This window comes from Caenorhabditis remanei, chromosome III (assembly GCF_010183535.1).
Source record: "Caenorhabditis remanei strain PX506 chromosome III, whole genome shotgun sequence".
In the NCBI taxonomy this organism is placed as follows: Eukaryota; Metazoa; Nematoda; class Chromadorea; order Rhabditida; family Rhabditidae; genus Caenorhabditis; species Caenorhabditis remanei.
Window position 1 is genome coordinate 6,112,785 of NC_071330.1, and position 20,292 is coordinate 6,133,076.

Below are 20,292 nucleotides of genomic sequence, written 5' to 3' on the forward strand. Positions count from 1 at the left end.
GTGGGGGAGAGGATGAACATCTTCTTCTTCTTTTTGAAAATAGATGACATAAGTGTAGAAATAGAAAAAGAAGAGAGAAACAAACCAAGAATCAAGCTAATCTCGCTAAGAACCGAGGTCCATCCTTCTGACGGCGAGCGACTGAAAAAGAGGAGAAACATAGTTCAATGTTTCCATTCCGGCTCATTGAGTACACGAAAAAAGCGGAGAATCGAAAGGGCGCACATTTGAAATCTGCTCGATTGCCGGTTCACTAAACATTACCCACGTACACCTTCAGTCCATTTTCGTTTTTTTGTTGCACCATGTTGTTTAGAGAGCAAAAAGGACTAGAATGGGAAAGGAAACTATTGAAGGGTCGAAGTACTTCATGACATTCAAGGGATGAAAGATGAGTTGGGAGCTCGAATGTTCTCCGACAGAATGGAAGTAAATCCATCATGTTTTTGTAGGATTCTAGACGACAGCTGAAAATAGAATGAATAATCACAAACAAAAAATCAGACCATCAGTTTATGTTTTTCGAGGCAATATAATATCAGTAATCATGAGAAAAGGTGAATTTAAGTCAAAAAGATCAATGTGATGAAAGTGAGCAATTAGGGAATGTACAAACAGAATCAACGGGAATAAATAGGTTAGTTAACCGGAGCACATAAGGCATCCTTCATCTTGTTGCTGAAGAGCAGCAACTTTAGGGTCGACCTTTGCCTTGAGTGCACCCTTGTCGACTGTGAACTGAACAGCATTGACAGCTGGCTTCGTGCGCAAGTAGTACATTCCAGTCTTAAGGCCTTGCTTCCATCCGTAGAAGTGCATCGAAGTGATTGCAGCGTAGCTTGGTTTAGCCATGTGAATATTGAGAGATTGAGATTGATCAATGAATGCTCCACGATCAGCAGCCATCTCAATGATTTCCTTTTGAGAGATTTCCCACACAGTGAGATAGAGCTCCTTAATGTCAGCTGGGATTTCTGGGATGTTCTGAATGGATCCGTTGTTGGCTATGAGGCGGTTCTTCATTTCATCAGTCCACAATCCTCTCTCAACCAAATCCTTGAGCATATGTGGATTGACTATCTGGAAGTCTCCAGAAAGAACACGACGAGAATAGATGTTTGAGGTGTATGGCTCAATCGACTCATTGTTTCCAAGAATTTGAGCAGTAGAAGCAGTTGGCATTGGAGCCATCAGAAGACTGTTGCGGATTCCGTGTCTGAAAAAATTTCAATTAAAATTATATTGTGATTCTCAATTCACTTACGTGGCGATTTTTTTGCGAAGAGCGGCCCAGTCGCATTGATCGGTTGGTGTGACACCCCACATGTCGAACTGAAGTTGTCCTTTCGACACTGGAGATCCCTCATATGTCGAATATGGTCCGTCTCTCTCAGCCAACTCGCAACTGGCTTCCAAAGCAGCGTAGTAGATCGTTTCAAAGATTCTCTTGTTGAGATCTCTGGCTTGTTTCGAAGTGAATGGATAACGCATCAACATGAAGCAATCAGCAAGTCCTTGAACTCCAAGACCAATAGGACGATGGCGCATGTTCGAGTTACGAGCTTCTTCAACTGGGTAGTAGTTGACATCGATGATCTTGTTGAGATTCTTCGTTATGACTTTGGTGACTTCGGCAAGCTTCTTGAAATCGAACTTCTTCTCTGGAGTGACGTAACGATTCAAAGCGATCGAAGCAAGATTGCAGACAGCGATCTCATCTGGAGCTGAGTACTCCATGATTTCAGTGCAGAGGTTGGAGCACTTGATGGTTCCGAGATTTTGCTGGTTGGACTTGCGATTGGCAGCATCTTTGTAGGTGATGTATGGAAGTCCAGTCTCAATTTGATTGGAGACGATGTGTTCCCACAGTTTGCGAGCCTTGACAGTTTTGCGGACACGTCCTTCAGCTTCATACCTGAAAACAAATTATTATCATAAAAACTTCGAAAACAATAATTTTGAAGAGATAGTAGTTTGCGTTATCAGCTGATTTTTGTCCCAAGCACACCGATAAGGGTATGTTTCGGTTATCGGTCAGCTGTTTTATCTTCGAAGCATTTGAGAAAAATCTCAATCTAAACCATGAAAAACTTCACAGCTTAGAAATCGCACTTCGGAAGCACACGTCTATCACATGTAGGGAACATAACTCACTTGGCGTAAAGAGCTTCGAACTCCTCTCCCCAGCAGTCATCAAGTCCTGGGCATTCGCATGGGCACATCAGAGACCAATTCTGATCCTTCTCGACACGCTTCATGAAGAGATCCGGAATCCAGAGAGCGAGGAACAAGTCACGAGCACGCTCCTCTTCTGGTCCAGTGTTCTTGCGGAGTGACACAAACTCGAAAACATCGGCATGCCATGGCTCGAGGTAGATGGCGAATGCTCCTGGACGCTTGTTTCCTCCTTGATCGACATAACGAGCAGTGTTATTGTAGACACGAAGCATTGGTATGAGTCCGTTCGATGTTCCGTTAGTTCCAGCGATGACAGAACCGGTGGCACGAATCTTGTGGACATTGAGCCCGATTCCTCCAGCGCTCTTCGAGATGAGAGCACACTGCTTCAAAGTGTCGTAGATTCCAAGAATCGAATCCTCGCTCATCGTCAGCAAGAAGCAAGACGACATTTGTGGACGGCATGTTCCAGAGTTGAAGAGAGTTGGAGAAGCATGAGTCATGTAGCGCTCCGACATCAGATTGTACGTCTCGATGGCAGCAGCAATGTCCTCTCCGTGGATTCCGATAGAAACACGCATCAACATCTGTTGTGGCCGCTCAACGATTTCCTTGTTGATTTTGAGAAGGTAGGAACGTTCAAGAGTTTTGAATCCGAAGTAGGTGTAGGAGTAATCACGATCGTAGACGATCGCAGAGTTCAGCTTCTGAAAAATTACAAAAATTAACAATGAAAAGTTTTATAGAAACGGACATCAGCATTCTTCTCGATGATAGCCCAGGTCTCGTCACTGATCATTGGGGCGTGCTTTCCAGTGTGTGGGTGATGAAACTCGTGAAGTGTCTTCATAACCTCCGAGAACACCTTGTTAGTTTTCTTGTGCAAGTTCGAGACAGCAATCCGGGCAGCAAGAAGAGCATATTCTGGATGTTGAGTAGTCATGGAAGCGGCAGTTTCAGCGGCAAGGTTGTCCAATTCAACAGTTGTCACTCCTTTGTACAAACCACTGATCACTTTGATAGCAACGGCAACCTGCAAAGAGAATATTTAAACTTGATTGACTCGTCTCCTATTCTAGTCTTACTGGATCTACGAATTCCATGTTCAAGCCGTAGCTGAGTTTTTGAATTCTGGAGGTGATCTTGTCAAAGTGAACATCTTCCATGCGCCCGTCACGCTTGACGACATAGGTGCTGTTATGACGTTGCATCTCTGAAAAACTACTATTCTGAAACTGAATAAGAAATTTTCAAGCGAGAAAAAGAGAAATGAAGTGGTGAGAAGGTAAGTTTGAATGAACAGTTTTATCTTGAAAAGGCGGGTTTCGCGCGCAGGCGAGAGAAAGCGAGGCGCAGGCAAAACATTTTCGCTCTATGGAGAAATAAACTTTTAGGACACAAAATGGAGCGTCGCCAGAAATTTGAAACCAGAGAACTGTTGCGATAAAAATCATTCGAATCGAAAGAGTCAAGTGATACCGGTCAATTTAAAATTAAAGAGGAGGTGTACTGTTGACAGAAAAAAGAGAAGAAAAACAAAGCAACTGGCCTAAATTTATATTTGAAAACGGCCACGGACTTCTGCTCTTTTTCTTTTCAGCGGTTGTTCGAAATCAAGTATTCTTTTGTGTTTAAAAAGAAACCACCTTTTCTCCGGCGATTTACAAGAGAAAAAGCAGGCTTTTTATACGGACTGGTACCACCAGCCCCGCCCAAAAACAGGGTGGAGCTTGTGACGTCACGTATGGACCGCCCTACCGATGTATACTATTATCTGGAGGAGAGGAATCCGAAGCAAAAGGAGACAAATAAACGGGCAAAATGAGAAGAAAGTGAGAGAAATGTTTTCAAAATTACCATTTGGCGGTAAAAACTGTATGGGTCTCGAGTGGAACAAAACATATTTTGCGATGTTCCTTTAAACTTTTACAATAATCTACAGTAACTTTCAACTTCTGCACCAAACAACTGCAGAAAATATAATTTTTCCAACGGTTTTCAAAAAAAAGTGTTGTGAAATAAGGAAATCTTCGAATATATATTCGGGTAAATGCCGGCAGACAGACAATAGAGCACCACCTGCTGCGTAACCTAAAATTCGAAAGACAGTCTGCTGACATACATTACATTTATTTATTTGGACAGATTCACATAAAAGTAATTTCGAATATTAGTGGCGAGATGTTCCATCTCTCGATTGCATCACTCCGCCGGTTATGAGCACTTCGACACTGTGACTTTCTTCGTCTTCGTTTTTGTTAACAACGTTGTAAACTGCCTGGAATATGAAACTTGGAACTTTTTGTTTGTTGAAAAGCCAGATTTCAAAGAGAAGGAAGAGCCCAACTCACATTCAAATCAACAGCTTCTGCAGCAGCATCACAAATCTTTTTGACAGTAGGATCATCGGTCATTTTCTGATCGGAAAACACAGAAGCACCGTTCCAACCGACATGAGCAATATGTCTGAAACCAAATGATTCTGATGGTAATTCAGAATTTATTCTTACGTAAAATTTCTCGGAAGACTGATCGAATCCGCAGAAGTTTTCAGCTTCTTCGAATTCCTATCAATTGGAGGTTTTCTCATTGGAATTTGTACCGTATCCTTTGGTTGCATCAAAGATGGTGGAGGTGGAGGTGGTGGTGGCTTCGAGAGGAGAAGACTTCGAGGAAGAGGAATATTTTCTTTCTGAATCGGAGGTGGAATCGGAGTTGATGGAAGTTCTGGTGGGCATGTGCAAGAAGGAGAAACTCTAGAATATCTGTCTTGTTGGATAGAAATTGTTCTGCTATATGAATACCTCAACTTATGCTCCAGAATGTTTCGTAAAGGACCAATTTTGAAGAATCTGAAGATGATTCAGTAAGAATATTCAATATTTTAGAATCCAAAAACTCACACTGCTTCCCGCAGAATTCTCATCAATTGGTACTCATCTTTCGGCAGAGGACACTTGTCGTGATCTCTTAGAAAGTTCAAAATCACTGGGAATACGGAGGAATCTCGGTCGATGAATAGTCTTCCATCCTGTAATATAAGGTGTAAAGATGCTCGAATCGTACTTTTTCCTCTTTTCAGAACAAGAATGTAATCAAAGATAATTTCAGACCATCTTCTAAGAATTTGTAATCTCTATAAATAACAATGTTGGTGCAAACTGTGTTTATGTCTGTCCGGATGTCTTCATAACTTTCTTTAGGAAGCATTAGAAAACAAAAGGCAATCTGTCTCTGTGTCTGTGAATCCAGATGTCTCAATTCAATCTTTTCTATCCGTCCGAATGTCCATCGTACCGTATTTCTGTTCTCCCTTCATTTACCATTTGACATTTTTCCTCCATTTCTTCACCCATTTCTCAACCACCACCCTACTGTCTACGTCATCAATCGTGACGTCACGACCTCCGCACCATCCGCCAAATGGTCATTTCTAATGAGAACAATGTGTCGCCACCAGCTACGTCACACCCAGAGTCAGGTCAATTCGGAGGGCGCAGAGTTTGTGATCTTTGTGAGAGGAATGGTGACGTAGGCAATGGTGAATGGGGGAATGATTTGAATGTTGAGAAGGACAGATGGCTGTTGGGCATGGGGTCGAATGGTAAGAGGGAAATACCGCAATGATGTGACAAATAATGTTTAGACAGCTAATGAAAGGATGATTATGGTAACCAGATCGTGACGTAGGCAACCTCTTCAGGACTGCTGACGTCACACTAATCTAACCCAGGTTGTATAGTGACTCGTGACGTCACGAATCTACAGTAAGACAACTCACCCTATCCAATTGTTCTCTCCAATTCGTCTCAAATAATTTAGTGAAATATGTACCCTCAATGGACTTTAACGTAGCAATTCTAGTCTTAAAGAATACACCTTCAACATCTAAAGTTATTAGAGGTGGAGGTGGCATTTCGAACAAGAATTCACTCAAAATAGATTGAGTGCTCAATTCAATTCAATTGACTGTCCTGCGCAAATGTGCGAATTTCGACGAAAAGTAGGTAGGTATTCTACCGACAAATAACAAATAATACCAGCTCAGTTCCCATTCAAGTGTTATTTGTCCAATATACATATTTATTTGATTTTATTTGTGTTTGGGTGTGAAAATTATTGTTCTTTTCCGTCTTTTCCCGTTCTCCTTCGTCTTCTTCCTCAACTAGCCAAGAGACGGCTTTTTGTATAGAAAATGGTTTTTCTTGTCTGAATCATTAACTTCGAACTCTACGGTTTGAGATAGTGGATGTAAGTTTTCGTCAGGAGAACCCAAAGTTAAGAAGATGCTTCTCATTTCAGATCTTCTTTCGTACTTTCTTCGCCGGATGTATCCGACAAACACTTCTGCAGATGAGTTTTTTAAATGAATACTTCAGATAAATCTCTGCAGAATAAGTCTGAGAAGTAAATAAAAAAAGAAAGATTATGATTTGAATTTAAGAGTGTCATCCAGAAAGTGTCTATGTGTACTGATAGAAAATGTTGCTGGTCAGAACATTTCTTGAAATAATTACATCAAATAGACAGATAAACGTGTAAAATGAGAAGGAATAGGAAGATGGGAAATGGAAATTAAAAAGAGAACCGTGATGGAACTGTGATTGGTGTCAAAGGGGAATTTGTTAGCTTTTTCGGTGTGCGTAAGAAAGGAAGTAATGTGATAGAAGAGAAAGGAAATATGGGACAAATATAGAAATCACAAGAGAATACAGATGAAATCGAGATGGAATCAAATAAAACTGAAATTTGAAGGGAGTTTATGGGTTACGAGGAGTTCCGGGAGTCGGGGGAGTCGGTGGGGCGATTGAACTGAACGATGATGAACGGCAAGATTCAAGTGAAGCTACGGATCCTCTGAAATTTAACAATTTTTTTTTACTGGAGATAGATCAGAAATTCTACATACCTAAAGTTTTCAGAATTCAAAATTTCGTAATAGTAGATCAGTCGGCATTTATGGGAGCCAAAGTCGAAAGTTGAAGAGTGTCCAGCTGTGGACTCTGGAACTCTCCATTGCATAATGTAGGTGCCAGCTCGTGAGCAGTAGTGAGATCCCTGAAAGTGTAGAAATTAATGGTATTTTCCGTTTTTCACCTATATATTTACCTGCATAGAGTCTCCCTCCTGGAACAGAACTGGTTTCTCTTCGAGAATGAGTTGTGGCGTTCCAATTTTCAACTCTGGAGCACACTGAAGATCCGGGTGTTGATGAGAAGCACCTCCAATAGCGGCAGAAACCATTTCCACTGGATTCAGAATCGTAGTTGGAGATTGAGCACCGTCACGCACTGGGGGTTGTTCAATTTTCTGAAAGAAAAACAAAATAATAAAAACTTTTCAGACGAATCAATATAATCAACTTACCTCAGTTGAAAAATAGAGACTGAATTCACAATCATTCTTGAGCACATCGAAATCCCACGTCAACACACATCCAGCAGTCTCGATTGGAATCACAACTTCAACTGGATATCCCCTCCACGTGGCAGTATTTGTGTATGTTGAGTGGAGTGGATCTTCTGATGAACTTGCTCCTTCTTGTTCTTCCACAGGAAGATACATTGATTTGGGAACATGTCCACCAAGTCCACAGTTCGTTGTGAGACACGATCCGCCGAGGAAGTCCGGAATGAATTTCTCGTCAATGTGTTTTCGAAGTTCTTCTTTCAAATCTCCTCCACTTCCACCACTGACCATGAACTTCTGAAACCAGAACTCATAAGATATTACATTTGAAAAATAGAGCAAACCTTTCTAGTCTTCTCATCAATAAACGGAGAAATCAATGTCCACAGAACTGGGAAGACACGTGGAGCCCGAACAACAAGAACTTGTCCCATCGTTTCTGGATAGTTGGCTTCTACGATCTCAATAATTTTCAGAAGACATTGAACTCCAGGTCTCCACAGATGTCTCATCGACAATCCATCCAAATCCACTACCAAACTCCATGAGCTTATTGGTGTCCCCAATTTCCTGGTAGCTTCAGCTGCCCGTTGAAGACCATCTTCACAGATTGAAAGTGTCAATTTAACAAGATTCTCTACTCCACAACTTCTCAGCATTCCTTTTGTGTCCAATTGACCCAGTCGTAAGATGTACATCGGGCGACCGGCTTTATCCGAATTATGCCAACATCCGGGGAAATACTGTTTGATGACTGTCGGGCGACTCCATTCCTCGAGAATCTTGTCAACGTTGTGCTGCTTTCTCCAGATGATGCTAGCGTGAACCATGTCTTTCGCTTTTGCCACGTCGAAATCTCGGGCTCGGAGGAAGCGGAGCAAGTGTGCGTCATTTGGGAGTTTTCCCTACAATTAGAATAGGTATTTAATTTTAATTTCTCTGTAATTTCCTACCTTATGATGAGCTTGAAGACTGTACTTAATCTCACAAAGTCTCGATTCTTCAAGTGGGCTCAACTGTCCAAGGAATCTTCTGATGTATTCAGCTTCGAGTTTCGAGTCGGCTGAAAACAAAATGTTTCATTTTCATCACATAAATTGTATTATCAAAGCAAAGGGTGCCAACTACATTCTGTGCAACTAACCAATGACAAATTTAACAGATTTTCTTCGTTTCCCACTTTTATCATATTTCCGTGAAAGCATAGAGCATGTGTGAATGGGAAAAGGGAATTAAATTCAAAATGCAACAAAATATACTAGGTAGCTGTGATGTTGGAGATGAGATCGTTTCCTAGTGAATCGATAGATCGGGAAATTCAAGGAGATCGCCGAAGAGCTCTGCTCCCAGCGATGAGATATGGCGAGAAGCCAATAGACGCAGGCAGTGAAAAGACCAAACAGTCTGAAGTGGGGCACCGGGTCGCGGGAAGAGTACAAGATATGTCCGCGGGTGCACTTCTGATTTACTGCTGCGGCAAAAATGAGGAGAATGAGCATCGGAACGCTCTATTCTTTGAACTTGGTCGTTTTCACTTTTTAAAATAATTTTCTTTCTTTATTGACGATAAAAACGGGAAAAGAGGTAAACCGGAAAATCTGTAACTCTCTTGGGTGCATCACAATTCGAGTCAGAGCGGATACCTCTGATCCAGATGAAAATTTTGAGAAAAACGACTAAAACTAGAAAAAAGCATGCGAACACGACAACCAAGTTGATTACATGCTGAGGAATACATTCAGCATTGAAAGAATTTTGACTGAAGAGAAAGCTAGTGAGAGAAGGTGAAAATAATAAAATATGGATATGAGAGCATTTGACAGGAATGAAAACAGACATCACATTAACGGAAAAACACCATTAAAAGCAGGCTAAGAACATGGTAGATGATGTAAAATAATGAGTGCGTGGGTGCCTATAAGGTCAGCAACAATAGAGATGAGCAGCAAGCCGGGAACCAAAATCACAACGAACCGTCGTCAAAACTGGCCGTCGCACGAGCCGTCTTCATCTCATCGGTTTCCGCAGCCAGCATTGGAGCCTTCTGGTTGACAAGAACAGCTTCACCGTCTGATGATTCCTTCAACTCGATTGCAGAATCTGAAACTGTGTTGGATGAGAGGTAAGTACACTGCATTTGAAAAGAAAATCACAACTAGGTTTTCAGTGTTATGTGTTTCTACACTCCTGACAACTAGAAAACCCAAAACCAATACTATTTTCTATATTACATAAATTCTCACCTGCTGTCGACGTAGTCTCTTCCTCATTTGGATCTCTGTATCTCTCAATGTGTGTCGTTTTCTTGAGAAGCTCTTCAATAAAATACTCCAGAATTTCCTTTCCTTTCGCCAAGTTGGCACCGTATTGTCGAACGGCAAGCTTCTCAACAGCTGATTCCAATCCGAAGAAGTTTTTGACATCGAGAGAAGCAGACTGTTCGAAGCAAGTCCAATTCTCGTTTTCAGCATGAACCTGAAAGTTTAACAAATTGAATGAGACCAGAGAGAATAAAATCATTATCGTGACAATTATTCAGGTGAAACAAAATTAAAAATATATCTAACTAACATAATACGTGCAATTCTCCTTGATAGCAATTCTGTTGGCGAATGAAATATTCGTTGCTTCGATATCAAGCGTTCTCTTCCTACGATCCAATGAATTCTTCTGTGAGAAATAGACGTAGTCGACACCGGCAATTTTCTTTACGAGATACGGTGCTTCCACGTTCAACTGACACTTTCGATCGATAACCCACTCGGCACCATCACCGCTTTTGTACTCGTATATCACTTCGGATCCGACGAAAATCGGAATTTGCGGACATGTTGGGAATCTCATTTCATATGCCTGAAAATCGATAACTAGTGCAATCTAGGAGATATTCTGTAACTTACCGCCATAACAATTTCGAACGGGTGTTTGTAAATACGTACAGGTGATCTGTACGTCTGCACCATTTTTGTTCTGAAAAAAAAACAGATTGTAAGAGATGAAGATGACGTGGAAGAAACAAAAAGCATAGAAAGAACAGAAGAGAAGGAAGTATCGTAAGTGCGTGACGAACCGTTTCGAGGTCAAAACAACCAAAGGTCTCATCGCCAAAACATGAGATAAAAAACGTTCGCTGAACTTTTTATTTTTGTCGTGTCGTCATCACGGAGAAGAGAATCTGTTCAATTTTTCAGCTAGAATATCTTATCTATTTGCATCGTCTTCTATGTCCTCTTGGGTATCATGAAGCCATCAAAGTGACAGCGATCGACAGAATTCGTTTATTCATAGCCTTCAAGAAGAGGGTCACGCGTGTTCAATCGTATAAACATTCTTATGGATTGTGTGTAGTAATAGAGAAGCATGTGATATATGATATTGAAAGGAGGACGGCGCGACCGGAAACCCCTAACGACGAACACAGAAAGTGTGCCAAAATAACTCAATTGATGGACGTTATGTGTGGGTCAGTACGTCCAGCTGGTTGATAAGAGAGAAAAATAAGAAAAAAGTGGAATTTGGTCGGGTGTGAGTGTGGGAGGAGCAAGTTTTCAGAACATGGAAACGTCATCATGTGATACATATATATTGAAACGCGAAGATTGATTTGTGGTTCAAACAACAATAGCAAAAAAAAAGAACTGGTGAATCACCGTTTCGCTTTGAGAAGCGCCGTCCGTTTGAAACATTGTTTTGATGTGTTGGAAATTGGTAACTCTAACGTATTAGCCGAGCAAATTCGTTACAACTGCGCCCCGCCGCAAACGAGAGAGTATCGGCGAGAGACGCAGATTTTTTTCTCGCGCCAACAATTTTTTTCACAGTTTTTGACCTATTTTCACTATTTTTCGAAAGTTTTTATGTAATTTGTTCTTAAAAACAGCGAAAATAGGTCAAAAATGGTAAAAATATTTGTTCGCGCGAGAAAAAATTCTGCGTCTCTCACCGATACTCTCTCGTTTGCGGCGGGGCGCAGTTGTAAGAGGGGGTGGGCCGCTAATAAATCGCCGACACAAAATGACCGTCCGCAAATGCGCTCTATTGAACTCAAAAAATAGGCGCGAGATTTGAATTTTTTGACTATAATTATAGAGATATAAAGTTAAAGTCACCCAAGTTTTGTAACCAGTTAATTCTGGGTCAGAAAACTTGAATTTTTAGGAAAACACAGCGAGAAAATACCAAAACGTTTAGCAGAAACTCTAATAGAGGCTCAAAGTAAAAGTATGTTTTAAAATAGTAAAAATCTGTCCTAAAATCTGTCCTAAGGCCCAAAAAGTAGAAAAAACTTCCTAACTTACTAATAAAACTGAGAATTAATGTTTAAAAAATATCAAAAATTTTCGGTAGCATGGGTTCGAACCCAACACCTACTGACTACCAGCCGCACAGGTAAAACGGGGATGCCGAGAAATAGGTGATCGGCAGCCCGGAGGAGGTTCAAACGGGAACAACCCGCAGTTCAAACCCCGGGCCGCCGGCAACCTGCCTTTGAGCTGCTGGCGATTCAAAATTTGGGCAGCACCTACCCCCTATTATTGGTATTATACTTCGTTCTGAATACGATTTCTACCTAATTAGTCCTATGTTTATTGAACAATGTGTTTTAATGTAATATTGTAATTCCTTCATCGTTCATTTTCCCATATTTTCCGGACTTGTGATTTTTTTCCGATTTTCACTCAATTTTTTCACATGAAAACAAGTTACGACTGTTATTTTTGACTAATTTTCTTTTCGAAACGATAACTTACTGGCCTACCTCATTTCCAACTGAAAAATATTAACTTCGTTTCAATAAGAAAATTAGCGAAACAACCCCATTTTCATTTAAAGGTGTTTGAAAACCGACTTCCGCCACAAGGCCCAAAAAATAAGAATTTTCAACCGATTTTCATTTCGGAGCAGTTCAAACTTACTTACTTACCTTTTTATCCACCTGAAATCATATATTAGACTGTTCCGAATTGAAAATCGAAAGGAAACTCTATTTTGATTTTCGAAAAGCCGATTTTCGTTGCCAAAGTCCAAACTTTGTTTCGAAAATAGCTTCCGACAGTTTTCAATAGATAAATTTAAGTTTTCTCTACATTTTGTAACTTGTTTTCAGTGAAAAAACTCGAGTTTAAGCGAAATACGCCTTGAAAATGGGGAAATAATGACTGCCGGCGATTAAAATAAATGTGATGTGGATTTACGGTAAACAACACGCTCGGCCGGGATACCGGAGTGTCGTTGCGCTTTCCAGTGGAGGCTTCACTGCTAGCTTCCCTGGCTGTGAGTCAATTAGCAATTAAAGAACAGATTTTAAAGCGAATTTTTAACAGAAAACACAAAAAATCAGAGAAAGAACAGATCATTTCGAAAAAAGAAACACTTTGCTACAAGTGTCGGAAAACATAGAGTAGTTCACATTGTTCTAACACTTATCAAGATTCCAGAAGTGTAACTGGAAACATTAGGTTGATTCATGAGTCATTTAGTACTCTGAACAAGACTTTCGAACATTGGGAATTTGGCAAAACTAAAAAGAATTGTAAGTGACAGTGTATAATTTACCGTAACACCTCTAGTGAGGTGTCGACAAAGAACTATGTTCAACGCGGTATATATTTTTCCTTAAAAGAGATATCAAAAAGACGTCAACAGACAAAACATAGCGGAATACTTATAAAATATTTCTTCAGTTGGAAAACATTTGATAGCTCATGAGGTAGTTGAGATATTGAGCTCCAAACTCTTCCTACTGGGAGCACCTCTTTTAGAGGTATTACTGTATTTATCTTGTTATCCTAATCTACATTCTATGAAACACATTTCATCTTAACTCTTTTCATCACTCTATCAGAAACCAGATTACAAGAACTTGTTAAAATCACTATAGACATACACCTTGAACCACCATTCGGCCGCCACTGGCCTGCCGACGAACCACCGCTGACCAACCCGCGGTTCTTCAGCCGCCGTTCAGCCACCAGTCAGCCCCTTTATCAAAATTATTAAATTTTTAGAAATAAAGACTGTCATTAGACTAGAAAGGATTCTGAGGTATCGTACACAAAATTTTTTCCACAAAAGTTGTGAGTTTCTATAGAGTTCGAACAATTTTTACTTTGGACCACTTTTGGGCTGTTTGCGGTCTACCGGCCACCAGTCGGCCACCCTTCAGCAATTCGCGGTTGTTCGGCTGCCGACCGACCATTCTTCGCCTGTTAGCGGTTCTCAAGCTGCCGATCACCCCATTTCTCGGCATCCCCGTTTTACCTGTGCGCACCCTCATCCACTGAGCCACCGAGGCACTGAAAAATGAGGGTGCGGCAGGTCCCTATGTGTGTGGTATTTTTGATAAATTTAAAAATTCAAAATATGGGTGTGCGGTGGGGCGCATTTGCGTACGGTCATTTTGTGTCGGCGATTTACGTTAGACTAAATTGGTAAAGCACATTCAAACTAAAATTTTCTAGAACATAGTACAATACATTGAAGTCATGAGAAAACGTAGCTTATCAGCATGTACAGGTGCCGGCTGGGCATTTTAGTTTCTTCAGATAACATGATGACCAATGCATGTTTCTTTCTGATAAACGAGACGAGCTGGCTCTATTCGATGTTGCATCAACGGACTGAAGCATTCGATAACTTCGTTTAGAGAAGTCAAAACTAAACATTATGTGAAATTTGATCATGATCGGTGAGTGTTGATCAGTAGGAAAAGGTGTTGAAGTATAAGTAAGCTTCTAAAAAGTCGTGTCGCAACAAAAAGAGAAGGAATGCCAACGGACCGGAAAAATTCGTTAACGTGAGCACATGCACGCTCCTTCACCGAGTTTTCAGCTCTCCTTTTATTCTATTTCCTGGTCATAGTTTCCTTAAACTTTGGACGTTTCTTTTTCTCAACAAAAACACATTTTGTTAAAAAGAATCATTTGTGAGAAGATTGTTGGAAGGAAAAAAAAAGAAAGCAGCTCAAAAAAGATGAATGCAGTGCAGAGAGCAGTTGCCGCCAACTTGACGAGCGGAAAAATGCGAGAACGACAGGCGGGAGGGCCTTGAAATGGCACTTTGTGTATATATTAGAAACGGCATTCTGGAGGAGAAGGAGCAGAAAATAGTATTGAGAATCAGGAGAAGGACGAGAGAAAGAAGACTTGCAAAAGGAGAAGAGGGGCCTAATTTCAATGAGCTGTGCTTGTTGGTCGGAAGAATTTCCCAAAAATCAATGTGAAGTCAGAGAAGACAGGTGCCATTCATCGACATATTCTCGCGTGTTCGTTGTGGTTCGCTGAAAAGCGAAACTGAGAATTAGAATTTCTGAAAGAAACAGGAAGTGAATGTATGGCTGAGATTCAAGATAATAATAGGGTCGAATCCCGGAAGTAACAATGATACGTTAAATACCAGACTTGTCACGGGCCGGGCCGGGCCAAAATCAGGAAAAATCTCGGCCCGGCCCGCTCGGCCCTTTTGAAACATTTTTTCAAAACATTTTGTGTTTTTGAACTTTTTTTTGGAAATTTTTTGAACTTTTTTGAAAAAGTATAGTTTTCGGATAAACATTTAAAATTGAATCAAAATGTGAATATGTATGACCAGCCTATCTGCCCCGCCTTCGGCGGTTCAGTCGGCTGGCCTCTTATCATTTACGTGGCAACCCTTTCTCAAATGTGCCCGTATGGCCGAGTGGTCTAAAGCGGCGGCGCTGTCCAAAGCACGCCAGTTCGGTTTTGCCCGCTGGCTCAGTTTCTCTTCTCTTTCCAAAACCGCTGCGGACATCGCCTCAGACAAACAGACAACGCCCAATTGTCTTTTATATATAAGAATGATAATTTAAGCATTTTTACTCTTTTTTTCGAAAAATTTCAAAAAAATTGGTAAAAATGGGTACCCATTTTTGAATCGGGGCCGGGCCAAGAGAAATTTCGGCCCGGGCACCGGCCCGATATTTCACAAGTCTGTTAAATACTGCACACGAAACAACAATACATCACAGAGGAAAGTCAGCGGTAGTGATTACGTCCGTTTTCTTTGTACTGTAAAATCATTTATTAGATGCTACTGGATGAATGTACTAGAACGAGATACTTGAAACAAGAGTTACTTTTTCTTAAAGTGCACATATGATTTGCATTAAAGCCATTTGAACGTGACTTGAAACTGGATACGAACACTACACTTTATACTATTTACGAAACAAAACTTCTTCTGTAATCTGATCTTGTAAAACTAGACAATGTGCTTCAATCTTTGGAATCTCAGATCTTTCCAGAACCGAGGCTGCCAGGGAAACTGAAAAAACTTGGAATTCTAAAAACTAAGAACAGAATGTTTGATGCCTTCTGGCAACGTCTAATCTATGCATAATCCTAGTCCTCCAAAAGCTTTGAAAATATCAAAAATGAGTGGGTTGTTGCTAGAGAAACCAACCAAAATTTTTTTCAAAACGTCTCGATCGTGTTCATATTATTTTTGAGAGCTCTGAAAATAAAATGAAAAACAATGAGTGGGAATATCTTGAGTCTAAATAAGAAAAACTATCGAAGAAAGAGAGACAGCCAGTCACACAGACACACGGAGACAGAAATGGGAAAAGAATGGAGAAGTATCCGTGAGCACAAACAACAACCCATCACTTTGTTTGTGCGAGGCCTTGTGAAACTGCTTCTTCTTCCATCACCAAAAAAGAATGACTGGCGTTTTCTTCAAAATGGGAAGGAAGGACTCTTCCTATTGTCTTCGGAAGAACAAGTGGAAACGTAAAGATGAAAAGAATAATTTGAAAGGATCACCGTCGGTCATGGGGGTTGCTTTCATCTGCCAACGAGCGGGGTAGACAGTGTCAAACATACACATTTGTAGTGAAAACTCATTTTCCGAAACAACCGAACGGGAGGTCGGGAGCGGAACGGAACGAGAGAAACATTAGAGATAGAAAGAAAGAATGATTGAATCGTGTGTGAACTAACGAGAAGAATACGAATGAATTAATTTCAATGAACTTAGCTCAACTGAGATATCGGTTGGAAATGATTAATTTATTGAGAGACTGTGTTACCCAAGAACTTCGTGGAACGGCAAACTAAGAATTCCAGATGAAAGCCAGCTGGAATTAATGTAACTCAGAGATCGCTGACGTAAATGGCGGTATTTTGAGTACGAATAAATCCAAAAATCCACGCAAAACTTTGTTGGTGACGTTGAGAGCATGACAGAAGTGAAAGATCAGCGTGCCATCGTGTCAGACGAATGGCCTCAAAATTATTTTGTCTTTTCCGATTACTCAATGGTGAAATGAATTGATTGAACCACTAGATAACACAGAGAGACAGTCAGATCTGATCTCAAAAATAACTAAAGAACAAATATAATATTTATCTTCGCAGTGTCAAGTTGCCTATTTACTATTAGAACAAGTATCTAGTACAATTGAAACATATTTACGTTCTTTTGTAGAAAAATCTAAAAATCTAAAAATCCAAACATCACTTTCAACAGTGAAGGTTCGTCGACAATGAATTGAACAGGTGACACACAAAATCACAACCGTAAACTGATTACTGTGGAATTGATTGGTTTAGAGCAGACTTGCAACGGGCCGGGCCGGGCCGGGCCGGGCCGGGCCGGGCCGGGCCGGGCCGGGCCGGGCCGGGCCGGGCCGGAATGAAAATTTCCAGGGCCCGGCCCGGCCCGTGGCCCGGCCCGGCCCGGCCCGGTCGGCCCGGAAGTTCAGTACTGAAAAAAATTCAAATTTTTTTTTCGAAAATTTCCCGATTTTTTTTGAAAAATATTTTTTAAAAACAATTTTTTGTAGGCTTCGAAGGTTTTTGAAAAATATACTTGAGGAAAAATATGAAAAATTTTCAGAAAATAAATTTTTGGACAAAAAATTGTAGTGAAAAAAGTTCAAAAATTCAAATCCGGGCCGACCGGGCCGGGCCGGGCCGGCCCGGAATCTTGCAAGTCTGATTCTTTCCATCTCTGAATTTCTGTTTTTCTATTGTTTCTTCGAACAGGAAAAGAACAAACACTCGGTTATCAGATTGACCCGGTCACTTCATTTTATTAAGCTTCCTATTATCAATCTACCTCCCCGGAGAAAAAAGAAAACTAGCGGAAAAGGGAAAAGGAGAAAGAGAGACGTGTCAGCATCATAACTAGTAGAGAGCGAGGGTAGGAGACAAAAACCACAAACTTCGTGTGTTGGGAAAAGAAGAACTAACGGCAAAAGAGGCAGAAGGGAAGATAGCGTGGCGATGAGGGAGTATTAGGAAAGCATTGCCGCCTGAAGAGTCGCAGATGGCGCTGGGCGTCTTGTGCTGCGTCTCTCCATCCCATGATAGTATTTTTTGCCAGCAAGCCATCGGTGTTGCCTCTTCTATTTCCTTTATTTTTTCTACATAGTAGTCACAATTCATCTCAAATTGTCGATTTTCAGCACGAAAATGTTTGAACGAATGACTGGAAATGGTAATGGAAATAAGATGAATATGAGGATTGCGATTCTTGATGAGTTACTGAGCAGGGAAATGGATGGAAGCAGTGATGGATCATCAGCAAGGGTTAGTCATATTCATTGTTTCAAATCATTTGAGAAAAGAAAGATAGAAATTTTGAATAAAAATTATATCAGTGGTGATTTTTCCGATATATGAATCTAGTTGACACAAATGTAATACACTGAATGAATGATAATTGAGTTGTGTCGTTTTGGTCACTGAACTAGAACCAAGAATCATTCGAAAAATGATATTTTCAGGTAAATTCATTGAAGCATGTTATTAAAAGAAACAAAATGGATATGGCCGATGATGCAGCTTCCTCATTGGATCTTATGAGACGAGTATGATTAGAAAATAAATTTTTTTGCAACTAATGAGATAACTATTCAGATATTTCAAGCTGAAATCTCACGAGAAATTCATCAAATCATGGAAAGACACACTAGAACAACCCTCTTGCCAGCAATCGAGAATCTTCGTAAGAATGGACACGTTGTAGATGAAACCGTTTTGAATGGATTGTATTGCAACATATTGGAAGCATCAAAGAAGCCCTATCAGAAGGATCCAGAACCAACTCCACCGCCGAGCACAAATGGAAATGGATTTCTTGATATTGGTATTCAAGATCTCGAGACTCACGAGAACAATTTGAAGGTGTGTAGGGAAATGTTTTCAAACAGAGTTCAAGAGAGATTTTTCATATCTCGCATAAATGTTCTATTATAAAATACCGAGGGATCAAAAACTAATCTCAAAAGTTCCCAAAAAATTCAAACGTTATACTTTTAGAGAGGATACGAGTCAGACAGCTCAGATGTCTCCGGTGTAAGTCACTGCTCTGACGCTAAACGTCGTCGGGGCCGCCCACGTAAAGATGAAGAAGCATATCGACTAGAGATGACACCACCGACAATGAACGAGGTTATTAGATGGAATCCGGATCGTATCGACGTGAACACTCGTTTTGTGACTGCTACAAAGATTGCACAAGTGTTAGGAATGCCACCATCTATACTGTTCAATAAATATCCACGAATGTTCAGAGTGAGTAGTCAGAAAACTGTTGTTGTTCAAAAACTACTCTATTCCAGTACTCCTGCGATGAAGACGACAAGAACATTCTTCACGATCAGAACCGGCTGATTCGGGCACCTGGCCGATGCTATCTGCTTGTTGCTGAAGATGCCCGTCAACTTGTGTCCCCTACCTATTTGTGAGTTTGTTATGAATTGTTAGAGGAAACTAAAAAAGAGAAAGGAAATTATTATCTTTCTGAAAGAAAAACTTGCCGATGGATAATGATTGCTCTAAATTAGAAAACGCTTGGCTGAGCAGCACTTCCTTTACACCTCAGAAAGAATACGAAGCACAATGAAAAATAGAAGATTACATCATTCCGAAGAAGAAAAAATAAGAAGAAGATGATTAGTGTGAAAATACAGAAAAATTGAAGAAATAATTCAGAAAATTCGATGAGAAAATCGAGTTTGGCTTAAAAAATAACGTTAATTAAAAATTTTCTAGCTGGTCCGCGAACTGTACGAGAGGAGAACAGTGGGGCGCATTTTCATTTCCCAGATTTCGCTGAAATTCTTTCTGGAATTCCATGTTTTTGTGAGAATATAAGTATAGAATAAGATAAATTTTGTACCGAAATGAACAAAACAATATGAAAAAAAAATAAACAAAATTAAAACAAATTTGAATTGTTTTTTTCAGCCAAGAAATCCTCGGCGCTTCCTTCCTCATCTCCGAGCCACTTCTCTCAAAAATTCGTCAAAAAGCTGGATTGACATATGAAAAGTACAAAGTATTCCTTCCACAACAGCCCAGTTTCATTTAATTCTTGTTTATATAGAAGTTCTGTTTGAATTGTATCTTTTTTTTTGAAAATTCTCCATTGCATTTCGTCACAGAACTATTCAAATTGCTACCGTATTCCCTGAAAATTGACCTCATACTCTCGTATACCAATCGAATTCTTTAAACCCATTAGTATCCCCGTTTAGCTTTCTTCAGTATCTGTGTACACTATGCCCTTTTCCACATCCAAATATCTTCCTGTCCTTTTTGCCTCCCTCTACTCAAAAATAATAAATCCATGGCTATTTCAGTATGTCTTTTGTGGGTGCCCCAACACAAACGAGAACCGAAACCAGATAATCGCACATACCTACATACATACTCACATAGCTCGCAATAAATGTAG

General features: G+C 40.4%; 6 protein-coding genes across 6 annotated transcripts; 3 read left to right on the forward strand and 3 right to left on the reverse strand.

Moving 5' to 3' along the window:
* Positions 1–384: 384 nt before the first annotated feature.
* GCK72_009382 (uncharacterized protein) lies at positions 385–2,336 on the forward strand (the record flags this gene model as incomplete). The annotated part of the gene is made up of 5 exons (XM_053727356.1): positions 385–429; positions 793–1,116; positions 1,528–1,671; positions 1,751–1,812; positions 2,099–2,336. The coding sequence occupies 5 exons, from the start codon at positions 385–387 to the stop codon at positions 2,334–2,336; spliced, it is 813 nt and encodes a 270-aa protein (XP_053586933.1).
* Positions 643–3,389, reverse strand: GCK72_009383 (uncharacterized protein; the record flags this gene model as incomplete). Its single annotated transcript, XM_003112843.2, has 5 exons — positions 643–1,216; positions 1,265–1,915; positions 2,155–2,885; positions 2,933–3,211; positions 3,264–3,389. The coding sequence occupies 5 exons, from the start codon at positions 3,387–3,389 to the stop codon at positions 643–645; spliced, it is 2,361 nt and encodes a 786-aa protein (XP_003112891.1).
* GCK72_009384 (uncharacterized protein) lies at positions 2,358–3,395 on the forward strand (the record flags this gene model as incomplete). The annotated part of the gene is made up of 2 exons (XM_053727357.1): positions 2,358–2,807; positions 3,258–3,395. 2 exons carry the CDS (start codon positions 2,358–2,360, stop codon positions 3,393–3,395), a joined length of 588 nt encoding a protein of 195 aa, XP_053586934.1.
* Positions 3,396–4,348: 953 nt separating this feature from the next.
* Positions 4,349–6,094, reverse strand: GCK72_009385 (uncharacterized protein; the record flags this gene model as incomplete). Its single annotated transcript, XM_053727358.1, has 6 exons — positions 4,349–4,456; positions 4,530–4,644; positions 4,689–4,934; positions 4,983–5,030; positions 5,082–5,209; positions 5,960–6,094. The coding sequence occupies 6 exons, from the start codon at positions 6,092–6,094 to the stop codon at positions 4,349–4,351; spliced, it is 780 nt and encodes a 259-aa protein (XP_053586935.1).
* An 844-nt stretch (positions 6,095–6,938) lies between these two features.
* On the reverse strand, positions 6,939–10,550 carry GCK72_009386 (uncharacterized protein; the record flags this gene model as incomplete). Its single annotated transcript, XM_003113268.2, has 10 exons — positions 6,939–7,035; positions 7,088–7,236; positions 7,288–7,488; positions 7,546–7,884; positions 7,932–8,492; positions 8,541–8,650; positions 9,562–9,687; positions 9,831–10,062; positions 10,159–10,440; positions 10,488–10,550. 10 exons carry the CDS (start codon positions 10,548–10,550, stop codon positions 6,939–6,941), a joined length of 2,160 nt encoding a protein of 719 aa, XP_003113316.2.
* Positions 10,551–18,023: 7,473 nt separating this feature from the next.
* On the forward strand, positions 18,024–19,926 carry GCK72_009387 (uncharacterized protein; the record flags this gene model as incomplete). Its single annotated transcript, XM_003113329.2, has 6 exons — positions 18,024–18,140; positions 18,338–18,421; positions 18,471–18,737; positions 18,873–19,127; positions 19,175–19,296; positions 19,803–19,926. The coding sequence occupies 6 exons, from the start codon at positions 18,024–18,026 to the stop codon at positions 19,924–19,926; spliced, it is 969 nt and encodes a 322-aa protein (XP_003113377.2).
* Between the last annotated feature and the right edge of the window lie 366 nt (positions 19,927–20,292).